At 32.4% G+C, this 12,771-nt stretch overlaps 1 protein-coding gene across 1 annotated transcript in view; it reads right to left on the bottom strand.

Annotated features, from left to right (window-relative positions):
* Positions 1-8,575: 8,575 nt before the first annotated feature.
* Positions 8,576-12,771, bottom strand: part of Tmem47 (transmembrane protein 47) — a 30,266-nt gene continuing 26,070 nt past the window's right edge. Inside the window, exon 3 of the mRNA XM_004647655.3 lies at positions 8,576-11,917. Coding sequence (XP_004647712.1) covers positions 11,739-11,917 — 179 coding nt within the window. The 3' untranslated portion in view covers positions 8,576-11,738. The remainder of the gene's footprint in view (positions 11,918-12,771) is intronic.

Genomic DNA, 12,771 nt, shown 5'->3' with positions numbered 1-12,771 from the left:
AAAAAAAAAAGAATATTATACACCACGACCAGGTAGGATTCCTCCCAGGGATGAAAGGATGGTTAAATATACATAAATCTCTACATGTAATGCACTGTATCAATAGAGTGAAAATCTAAAAATCACATGGTCATCTTAATTTATGTAGAAAATGCTTTTGACAAAGTCTGACACTCATCTATGTTCAAAGTCCTAAAGAAAATTGGAACAGATGGCCTCTACCTCAATCTGATAAAAGATATCTATGAAAACTAAACAGCTAACATAATTATAAATGGGGAAAAACTGAAATTTTTTACTTTTAGATCAAGTACAAGAAAAGGATGTCTTCTATCACCACTCCTATTCAACATAGTTCTGCAGTCCTTAGCTAGAGCCACTAGACAAGGGAGAGAAAAAAGGAATAAGAAAGGGTAAAGAAGAAGATAAGTAATCATTATTTGCAAATGACATGATAATATATTTGAAAGACCAAAAGCACTCCTCCAACGTGTTACTAGAATTAATACTCAAATTCAGTAGCATAACAGGATGCAATGTCAATACCCAAAAGTCAATAACACTCCTCTACACAGATAACAAACACACAGAGAGAAATTAGAAAAACAATACCTTTTACAACAGCACCATGGAAAATGAAATACTTAGGAATGAACCTACCTAAAGAAGGCAGATATCTATTCAATGAAAATTCCAGTACTCTGAAAAAAGAGACTGTAAAAGATTTCAGAAAATGGAAAAATATTACATGCTCCTGCTTAGGAAGAACCAACATTGTGAAGAGTGCCATATTCCCTAAATTGCCATAGAGATTTAATGCAATCATTATCAAAATTCCAACAACATACCATACAGATGTAGAGAAATCATTCCTAAAATTTATTTGGAACCAGAAAAGACCTAGAATAGCAAAGGCAATCCTGGGCAACAAAGATAAAGAAGGAAACACTACAATTCTGGACTAGAAATTATACTACAAATCTACTGTGATAAATCAGCATGGTATTGGCAAAAAACAGACCTGAGGATCAATGGAATAGATTAGAAGATGCAGAAGCATACTACAAACACACTCAACCACCTTATCTCTGTCAAACGGGCTAAACATGCTTACTGGAAGAAAGGTAGCCTCTTTAACAAATGGTGCTTGAAAAATTGGCTCTCTGCATGCTGAAAACTAAAACTTGACCCAGTTCTATCACCATGAACTAAACTAAAGTCAAAATGGATTAAAGATCTAAATATTAGAATAGAAACACTAAATATCCTGGAGAGAAAGTAGGAGGAACTCTGGAAGACATAGGGGTAGGCAAAAAATTAATGAACAAAAATCAAACTGGACAGGTAACACTGTAAGAATTAACAACTGGGACCTCTTCTTATTGAGCAATTTTTGAACATCCAAAAAAATTACAGAGTGGCCAGGGAGATGGCTCAGTGGAATAAGCACTACCCTGGAAAGTGCAAGGGCCTGAGTTCAATCCCTGGTTCCACAAAAAAAATTACAGAGTGAAAGACAACCTACAAATGTGGAAAAAAATATAACTAATAAGCACTCAGAGAAAGATCTTCTCTCTGGAATTCCTAAATAACTAAAAAACATTAGGGTCCCCAAATTTAAAGACCCAAATGAGAAATGAGCATCCAAATTGAACACACACTTCCCAGAGGAAGAAGTTCTAGAAGCTATTAAATATATGAAAAAATGTTCCTCATCACTAGCCATCCTTGAAATGCAAATTAAAACAACACTGAGATATCGTCTCACCCCAGAAAGAATGGCTATCATAAAGAAATCAACCAACAACAAACGTTGGAGAGGCAGTGAGGAAAAAGGAACCCTTCTCCACTGCTGGTGGGAATTTAGACTGGTGCAACCATTATGGAAATCAGTGTGGAGACTTCTTAAAAACTAGTACTGGAAATCCCATTCAAACCACCTATAACCCTACTGGGAATTTTCCCAGAAGAACTGAAAACATCATATAATAGGGATATATGTGCACCTATGTTTATTGTAGCACAGTTTGTCATAGTCAAATCTTGGAAGCAACCAAAATGCCTGCCACCTGAAGAATGGATGAAAATATGTGATATTTTTATACAATGGATTATTACTCAGCTATAAAGAATGATAAAATCTAAGCCTTCATATATAAGTGGATTTCCCTTGAAGATATACTCATAAGTGAATTAAACCTGACCCACATATGTAATTATAGTATAGTGCCCTTAGTGTAAGAACTCAAAAGAACAATTAAAAATTATAACACAATTAAAAAGAAAGCGAGAACTTAAGGATTGAACAATGAAGGAAGGGCAAGGAGAAAAGCTAGGAAAAATAGCAGGGGCAAAATCATGCATTCATATAAACAAGATGGTCAAAGCAATGATCCTGAGAATCTCCATTAGTTTTTTTTTTTTTTTTTTTTTTAACTGGGGATTGAACTCAGGTCCTTGCACTTGCCAGGCAAGCACTTATTCTACTGAGCTATCTCCCCTGACCCCTTCCATTAGGTTTTTGAAACTAGCAGTTAATTGGTAGAATTCTCACCCTGGCTAATTGTATATGCTGATACCTGTGAACTAAGCAACTACACTGAAGAGAGCAATGTGTAATAATAGATCCATGCTTGGAATCCCTGTCATTCTGGGCTTGTAAAAGCATACTGCTTCTAATATCATATCAATTACTGCCATACTGTCTCCCAAGTAAATGCTTCTTTAAAAAAACAAACAAAAACTAATGAATTAAAACAAGAGAGAAGAAAATATCTCATAGGACTGTCCTGCTACAATGTTGTATATGGTTAGATTTCTAACTTTCTGTGTAAAAATTTGTATTTATTTCTATTTTTTTACTATTTTTAAATTTATTTTCACATTCTGTGTGGATTTGAAGTTTAGCACATCAATGATTAAAGTAAAATACTTGTTCCATATTATGTCTAAGACATTTGATATTCAGACAGATACTGATGTTAAGCTCAACAGCCTATGTTTTAGAGTAGTAATATCAATAACCTTCTCTTCTGGAGGGTTAACAACTTAAGTTTGCAGACCAAAAAGTTAGTGAAAAACAAGGGTTACAAGGATAGCCAACATTTTGGCCCTAGCCCTTCAAGCTCAGTGAGGACTCAGAACATAAAAGAACCTGTACTATAACAACCTATAACTCAGTGCTGCCCCACAATTTCTGATCAAGGAGATTTTGGGGTGACAGAGGAGAGTGAACAAGGATGTAGAGTGTGACTAAATACAGTTACACTGAGAGAAATCACTCTCTCAGGCTTTCACAGAAAGCAAATTGGTGAAGCAATGGCCATGACTCATATACATGGCTGATACTGTCAAAAGATCTACAAACTATTGTATAGGGTTTCAGGGTAAATCCTGAGGGGATTTGACTGAACTTGTTAGATACAGAAGTTACATTTTTGTTATATGGGCCTTGCTTTATATTGGTCTTAACCTTCCATCAGAAAAGTAGAAAAACAAAGTATAAAAAGTAAAGCTATATTAATATGCTGAGCTGTAAAGGCTCAATTTAACAACTTCTAAGATTGCCATTTATGTAGATAACCCCCTACTGTTATCGACTACTGGACTATATTGGATTACTTTGCTGAATTCATGCACCTACATTATATTAATGGCAATAGAATACCCATCTCTGAGAAAATAAACAAAAAAAGGGGATATAAATGAAGGACCATTTTGTAGTGAAAAAAATATATATATATATTTGTATATACAAAATAGTATACATATACAGCTATTGTCTCCTGGTTTAGTGAGAAGAAAGTTTTGAATAGTATTTAGACAGTATATTATGTCTGCATCTTGTACTATGAATAACTACTACAAAAAGAACAATATGCAATGTATTAATATTTGTAACTGTCCTACTTACCTGTTTTGAAAATGTCTCATTTCTATTTCTTTCTTAATAAAATTAATATAAAAAGAAAGCAAAATGAGTGTCATTGTAAATTAGAGGTAAAATGGAAAAAGAAGCTATCACCAGTGACTTTGGAAATTCTATGACATCCTCACACCATCTGATAATTATTGATGTTCCTCCAACAGCACATAACTTTGATCCCATGGAAAATTTTATGTTAAAAATATTCAGTGTTGTATTTTAATGTGAATGAGACAACTGTGAGCAATTTCAGTCGAAATTAGTGTATTCTGGCTATTCTGCAGCTGAATGTGAAATTTGTCAAGAGATTTTCATGTACTTCATAATTCTTGTTTTTAAAATTAGCACAACCTGAATATTGAAACTGTGAAAAACATCTTTGTTCAACTTAAATAGACTTAATAACAAGAAATAGTTAAAGACTCGAGTATTTTGTGGTATACAAAGCAGCCTCACCTCATTAAAAACTGAGATCACTCCTTTTATTTTTCACTGGATGCTATGTGTTCCTGTTGACTACTTTTCTCTATGCATGCATTTCATTCCTTTATCCTCTGCAATTTGTCTTGCTTGCACTTGTACACATACCCAAATCTTCATACTTAATACAGTTTTTACAGCTACATGCAGAGACCAATTCTAAATTAATGACAAAATAAATAGATGAAGCTAGCTTAAAGTAAGAGTAATCTCTGCTCTGATCATCTCTGACCAGGGGTGTAGGGTCATATGATATATATATGGTTGCTTGCCAAGTCCTCTTTTGTTCTCAAATAAATCATTATAAATAGGACATAAAGTACAAAACCAGTCAATTATATCAGCCTATACATCAGTGTAAGTTACTATGTTCTTTCATACATGCACAATCTTAAAGCATGAAGTTATAACTAAATGGCAACACGTGGACTAGCCAACTATTGGATTTCCTTTTTGCTAAGTAATTTTTTCTCAATCTTTCCTCTGATTTCAACTTCATTATTCTGTAAATTGCAAACAATTCCAAAGATTTTCCTGTTCAAAGAGCAATACTATAGAAACTATTCTATGTATATAAACAACTGGAATTTATACATATTTATACTTATGAATCAAAACCAGGCTAAATTTAGGAAAACAGAATATTGCATATGTGTTTTTAATTCAAACAGCACAAAATCAAACAGGCCTCACTGAAGTTGATAATGTTCTTGGTTTGAATGGGCAAAGAGATTTTAATTGTTGTCTTGTTTATTAGAACATTTCTGACTTAAAGATACTATGCAATCACTAAGATTAGTAGGTTACCGAATTTTGAATCATTCCTAAATGTCTTAAAGCTCATATGCTTACATAAATATGTAATAATGTTTACCTTTTGAGACAGGTAGGAAAAAAATTTGAAAACTAGAAAAATGAAAGTACTCTGTTTCTCTTCAGATCATGTACATCTTTTACTTTTTGAAAAATAGAACTAAGTATTTCACATTTTTGAAATTTGGTAATAAATATGCATGCTAAATATTGAAATTTGAACAAAGAAGATTCAAAAGAATAAATTTTTTTAAGTTCTTCACTATAAAATATCATCATGTGTTAAACTTCCTTGATTTGCTTCTTTTGTGTCTCAAATAATTAACACAACCATAGGTACAACTCAAATCATGGCTAGAGGATATTTAAGAGGAAGTATCATCTAAAAGTTAGTAACTGGAAAACTTACGTCTGATTTTAGAGATGTTCCATTACCTTGAGCACTGGTATAGACAAATGAGTTACTCTCCAAAAATGCTTTGATACAGCAGAAGTTTGACAAGGAGAGTTTGTAAAGCATGGCATGACATGGTAACTATCTGCCATCGTACTTAATACTCAAAATCAAAGACTGACAGTATTTCCTTCTCCATTTAACCCTTAACAATTTAACATCCTATTCATAAGTATCTTAAGAAAAATATCTCCTAGAGGGCCAGCCAGATAGCTCAGCAGTTTAAATCAGAGGCAGGGACCTAGGTCCAATCCCCAGCCTGCCGCATTAGCCCTGCCCCCAGTGCAAGCTGATCCCTCAATTGAGACCTTGAGTGGTGGGGCGCACTTGTATTTCCAGCGCTTGGGAGGCTGAAATCAGGAATATCACTATGAGTCCCATCTATGTAGTGAGACCTTGTAGACCCTGTAAACTGTACTAAATACATAAAAGAAAGAAAAAAATATCTTCTGCTCAGGTTTAAAATAATGTTTTCCTTGTGAGTTATATTTTCATTTATTTTTTTGACACAGGGGATTGGGCACAGGGCCTTTACACTGTTATGTTCCTCAGCCTCTTTCTCTCATTCTCCTTAAGCCTGTAAATTGCCGAAGCAGGGTTGAAAATTGCAATCCTGCCTCACTTTAAGAGTTCTGGGATTACAGGAATTTGTCACCATACCTAGCTAATATTTATTTTTTTATTCCACCTTTATGATGATAGTTTCAAAGAAAATTAAGGGTAAGTCTTTAGTACTATCATCTTATACCTGAAATGTTTTATGTTGAACTCCATAAAACATGCTTGCCTGTATCTCATCTGTAGCATAATGTCTTCAAGTTACTTACAGGTACATACACATCCATGCAAAATTAGTATGTGCACATATGTGGGAATAAATATTTTTGATAGGATTTTGTTGATTAATTCTTCTGAAAAGTAAAAAATGAAGTATTCCAGTCTTGTCTTAGCTTGACAACATGATTTTCCAGTATTGGTTCCAAGCTTCTTTTGTGATCATTACTTCTATGAAGTAATTCAACTTGGAAATAATTGCTTGCCAAAACAGAGTTTCTCTGGTGAACTGCTCAACACAGCTTTAGTTTTACAAAGAACACCATTCTTTGTATGCTGTTAATCTTGGCTTAGAAACACCACAATTTATTCTTTCCATTTGAACAGTTCAGCTCCTGTTCTCCTAGTTATACTTTGCAATGCTTAGATTCACTTCTGGAATATAAATGCATGAATCACCTAGTTGGTGACTCTAAAAATAAATTTTCCGAGTACTGATATGGGAAATCTCTGCCCAAGGCAATATTTAGTAGTTGTGAGAAATGTGAGGACTTCCAATTGATTTATAAAGAAAATTCAAACATTTTATTACATGGAGTTTTTGTTAAACTTTTGAGATTAATTTGCTATAATAATGAAACAAAAATTGACATAGAATTTAAATTATTTAAATAAATTAATGCTTTTTGTGACAATATTTTAACAACTTATTCTAATTTTTATTTGCTCTTTCAATCTTATCTCACTTAATCTTTCACTTCTGAAAAGCTATTTGCAAAATGTCCTAATATGAAAAATGCAATGAATAATTTGGGTGTTGAATCCACATCATTTTTTTCCTATTTTTAAGTCAAATTGATTTAAAAATAACTGAAGTGAAATATCATTGAACTAACACAATAAAATGTTGGTTTAGTAAAACAGTCAGCTCATAGACTTTGTGGCCGTTATGGAAAAGGAAACTGAAGTTGCTTTCCTGTTTTATGTTCACAATGAAATATCTTAATGTAGTTTTCCCTTGTCAAATACTAGAAAAATTGTTTCTCCGTGTCTTCCAAATTCAGAAAAACTGGATCATAGATAATTACTTGGAAATACATGTTTATAAAGGTGATTTGCTCAGAATTATTGACAAAAATGAAAACATACTGAAAATATCATACATCAAATTAATGATGCTACTCCATCAAATTACAGAGTAAGACTATTGAAAAGAAAAAATTTGAAAAACTGAGAACATGTTAGAATCCACAACAAATATTCATAGCTGCAAAAGTTTGATAATAAATGCACTAAGGGCTAACAGGTAACTTACAATATTTTCTTCTAAAAAAGATTTTCTTCTTAGCACAAAAAACTGTATTCCTTAAAATTTGAAGGCTCATGAGACAAGTTTTGATATTTTATAATCCTACTGATTTTGTCAATGTAAGAAAGTTGGCACAATCATATATGCCTACATTAATATTTTCGGGAAGATTCTGGTGTATATATATAGGTGAATTCTATGGCATATCTAATTTAAATTGTTCACTGCACATTTATGCACAAGGGACAAGGACAAACTTTGATTTAATATTTGCATTTTCACACAGGAATACACACATCGGCATGTGCACAAGAACTTGCACTGAATAGAATATTTCTTTAATTAAAAGAGAATGGAGGCAAGCATGTTTTATATGCTCTAAAAATGAAAACTGCATAGAAACCAACTTAGTACAGTATATCATTCTTTTGTTACTATTTGTAATTGTGTGATTGTACAGTGAGAAGATAGCTTACACTAAATGTCCTTTATGCGTGCTGTAAAATAGTTAAAAAGCATTTGATGATATTCCTTTTATCATTGATTGCTCATATAACTGAACAGAAAGGATCTGAGACTGAAGTAAAAATTAGATTTGGGGGTCCTGGGATATAGCATAGTGGTAGAATGCTTGTGTGGCATGTACAAGGCCTTGAGTTTAATCTGTAGCACCATAAGAAAAAATTTATGAAAAACATGTAATAATAAGCTGTGCTTTCTACCTCATATATTTTGAAGGAGAATGTCAACTGAAGATGTGTAACAGAGAAGTCTTGGCTGAAGGGCTTATATAGTAGAAAAGACACAAAGACAAACTACATCAGTTAATCCACTTTTATTTTTATTTTTTCCACATAGATAACTTCAAGTCAACTACAAAAATCATGAAATGAAGAACTGATCATGGAACTGCAAAGTCAAAATCATGGGAGTGATAAACACGCTTCCCCCAGATGATTGTTATAAAAAGTAACCAGGATACCATAAATTCATATTTAAGTAATAAACATGTCATATAGTCAAAAATAATAAATATAGAATAGCAATAGAGAAATTAATAGCATAAACAGCATGAAGCATATTTTATTTTTAAGACAGATGAAATTTCTAGGCACAGTTTTAGGCATTAAAGAGGACACAGAGGCATAGGTTAGTATGCACTGCTCTGTACAAAAATACAGTCTGAATAAATTACATTGCTAGCCATACAGTTAAACATCACTTACCAATCGGTTCATTGCATTTTTTAATAATATACAGGTACATGCTAATCCATATATATCATTTATATTTCAAACACATAGGTGTCTCTATATTTATGTCTTTAAAATTTACATGTTGAACTTACAAAAAGCTAAATACTTGTGCAAGAAATCTGAATAACTAGCCCTGCTGAGTACTTTTCTGCCATATATGTATATATATATATTCTCTCTAAAATAAACAAGGAGTTGTGGTTAACAGTTTACAGAAAAAATGTAACAAACTCAAAACTGCAAAAACATGTTAATGTAGGTAAAACTTCACTTGTGTTTATTCTGAAAGACAAAAATAATATTTTTGATGAGCAATAAGTTTCCTGTTGTACTGAGCTTTGTTAGTAATGAAACACTTCCAATTATTAATGATGGTAGAAATGTAACATAGGGCTGGTTCTTCACTGGGGAAAGATATAGAAGAAATCTTCTCAGTAAACTGCAAATATATGTGCCTCAATATATAGTGTTTTCTGTCATTACCTAGCTTGTCATATTGACAGGAAATGAAAACTTGACACAATTATGATATTAGTTCTAATAGCACATCACATCCTCTACTACTATGTCCAAGAAAAGTGCCTAATTGACAACATCACCAAAGTACTGTTCTTTAACTATATAGAAATAAAGAGATCTTCTCACAACAGTGTTTGGTAACCAAAATTCAAATATTTTATTTCTTCTGCTGTTCTTAAAATATGCAATTAACTTCAATTCTGCCCTACATTTTACTAGTCCCTAAGAAGATTGCTTCTAAACATTCTATAATAATAGTATCTTTCTGGAAAAATTCCACTCAAAGTTTCTTATGATTCTTTATAGAATCATATGCTTTTATAAAGTATTCTCTCTAGCATACACATTTGTCTAAAATTACTAAAATAAGAATAAACCTGGTACTTCACATTTATTTTTTGATTCTGTATAAAATTCATCATATAAGTGGATTTTTTGGCATTTGAATAATAAAATAGTTTCACTGGGTGGGGGCTGTTGTTTTTGGCAACTATTTTTAAGACAAGTTAAAAGCAGAACTCTGGGAGGTGAAGCAAATTACTAAATATTCTTGATATGATCTTGCTTGCAATGGATTTGCAATATAATAATAAATGGAAATGTTTTAAGTTTTTTTTGCCAATGCTTCTTTCTGCAAGAGGGTCAAACCATAATAACATTGTTTTAGTGACACTGTTAACAAAAATAATTATTTATAACTTTTATATTAGAATTGTATATTTCTATAAAAATAGGTTTATAATTAAACTATTCAAATTTGTATATTAAACAGAAATAATGTGCTTGCAGTATGAGATTAGCTGCAAACTTATTCATATTATTGATATTTTCTGCCATTGGAATAGTAAGTAAATAATTCCCATAACATAAATTCATCATAATTGTGAATACAAATCAGCCCATCAGTTAATTCCAGAGGACCAGGTGATAACCAAATGAATTCTATTCCTCTACCAAGACATTGAGACATTTATATGAATCTATCACTATCTTTTTAAATGCAGACATTTGAAATACTTGAAGAAATAGCAGCCCTGTACTTTAAAGAATTTTACACAAAGTTATCAACCTAACTGCTGCTTTCATTTGAACTACAGTGCTTAGGGAAGAATCATTCATTTTCACATTAACACCATTTCAATTTTTCTTAGTAGACAATACTATTAATACTTTCCACTGAAACAGTAGAGAACATAGAGCAAATGCTTTAAGGTATATGTACTTTTATATGGTAAATGTATATGAAAACCAATCTAAGTTTCTAAATGAGTACAAGGTTAGTGTTCAAACCACTTCACCAGAGCAAATATTAACTTTATGTGTAATTGGTAAATGCATGTGCAGGGTTAGGGAAAAACTTATTAGCATTTATACTAATGGTTCAACTTCTATAAAAATATTTAAGTTTGTTACATATGCACAGTTGTTTGCTGCAATATTTTGTAAATGATTTAAAGGGTAAAAATGCAACTCATGCATATTTCTTTCTGATTGCCCTAGGAAAAGCAGAGACCCTCAATTTTCTCTTGTTCTTGAAAAGTTTGAGGCACAGTTTCTAACCATGTAAGAAGAGCACATGTCTCCAAGTCTTGACTTCCTTTCAAAGGAGATACTGATTGCCAAAGCCTAGCCTCCAATTAAAAAAATATTCTTGAAAGTGGAATGTGTATCCTTAACCAATTATATTCACAATAACTATAAGATACTGAAAAGCAGTTCACTTTTCAAGAGCTCACTCACTCAATTACCAACAACCAGTATAGTCATTGGGTGGGATAAGCAAATGATGTAGGATTTAGCAGTGGACTCCTTATCATAGCAAGGGAATTTCTAAATGTTGCTTATACTAGTCAATTCCCTGCAGGCAATATGAGATTCAGGAAATTCTCATTCCAACTAGTTTCTTACAATAGTTGCTGTCACACAGACTCTTCACTTGTCAAGAAAAATGACATGAACATATTGGAAGTTTGCAGCATTTGCCTATGTCTAATCAGCTCTCTTAATTTGTGTAGGTCTCTAAAATGGATGAAAAGGCTGGTTATGATATTGACAGCCAAAAGGCAAAAAGATATTAAATCAAATGAGCAAACAACTTAATGCTCCACAAGTGTTTTAGAAAAAAGTTAGAAAAGATGCAGGTGTAATTCTTTTGTTGGATGGTTGCTTTTTCTTTTTCTCTTTTTTTTCTAAATATGAGACTTGGTTTCAGTAGTAGTCTTCATAGTTCTTAGGGTTCAGGCAATAAAGGATGGCACCCCCAAATGAAAATATAGTTGCACCCCAGGCCAGGCCATAACCCCAGTTGAATTCGTGATAAATTTTCAAGCTCACAGTTTCAATGAACTTGATTGGGTAAAGGACAAGGCTGCAAACCTGTAAAACAACTAAAAAAAAAATCAAAATTAGAAAATGTTGCATATATATATATATATATATATATAACTTTTGAATCAAAGACCCAACAAATTTAAGTACTATTAATTTTAGAAAATATACTTTGAAATGTTAACAATATTCTATTTAAACACTTCTTTCTAATGTACTAATAATTATCCTAGTAATAATTAGCAATAATTAATAATGTGATCAGTATTTGATCAAATAATTAGTATACTTTAAAGATAGCAAGTAGTAATTCTCAACTTATAAACAAATGTACAACTATCACTATAACAAATAGTATTAGTTAAGCTAAATTGTTCTACTACACAAAGCCTTAAACAGATCTCTACAGTGATGTTAATGCCAATTTAAATCCCTGTTCTTTATGTGCCACAGGAACTGGGGAATTCAAATTCCTTTCTACTGCTTAAACTGGTTAGTAAGGGATTGAGGATGTGATCTTGTTGTCATTATTGCTTCCCAACCATTTAACTCAACCATATAAGCAAAAAGTGTTGCTATTGTTTTGACCTGGATATGATTAAATCCAGGTCCTTTTGAAGACTAGATAAACATTCTACCACTGAACTGCAACCCAGACCACATGAAATTGCACTGTGATATTTTTGGTTCTATTACTCTGACTCAAAATTACTGTCATTATTTCCCCTTCTTTCAGTCCAGGCCTTTCAACTCAAAATAAAGGCCCTGGAAATCAGTGTGGAAATTTCTCAAAGAATTACAACCAAAAGTTCCATTTGACCCAGTGCTTTTCCCTTCTAGGTATCTATCCAAGAGTTTTGGGCCAGGTATATAGCTCAGTGGCATAGCGCCTTCCAGGCAAGCACAAGGCCCT

The sequence above is a fragment of the Octodon degus genome, unplaced genomic scaffold, assembly GCF_000260255.1.
Source record: "Octodon degus isolate 3935 unplaced genomic scaffold, OctDeg1.0 scaffold00318, whole genome shotgun sequence".
Lineage (NCBI taxonomy): Eukaryota > Metazoa > Chordata > Mammalia > Rodentia > Octodontidae > Octodon > Octodon degus.
The sequence above is the reverse complement of the archived record's forward strand: the minus strand, read 5'-3'. Positions and strand labels throughout refer to the sequence as shown.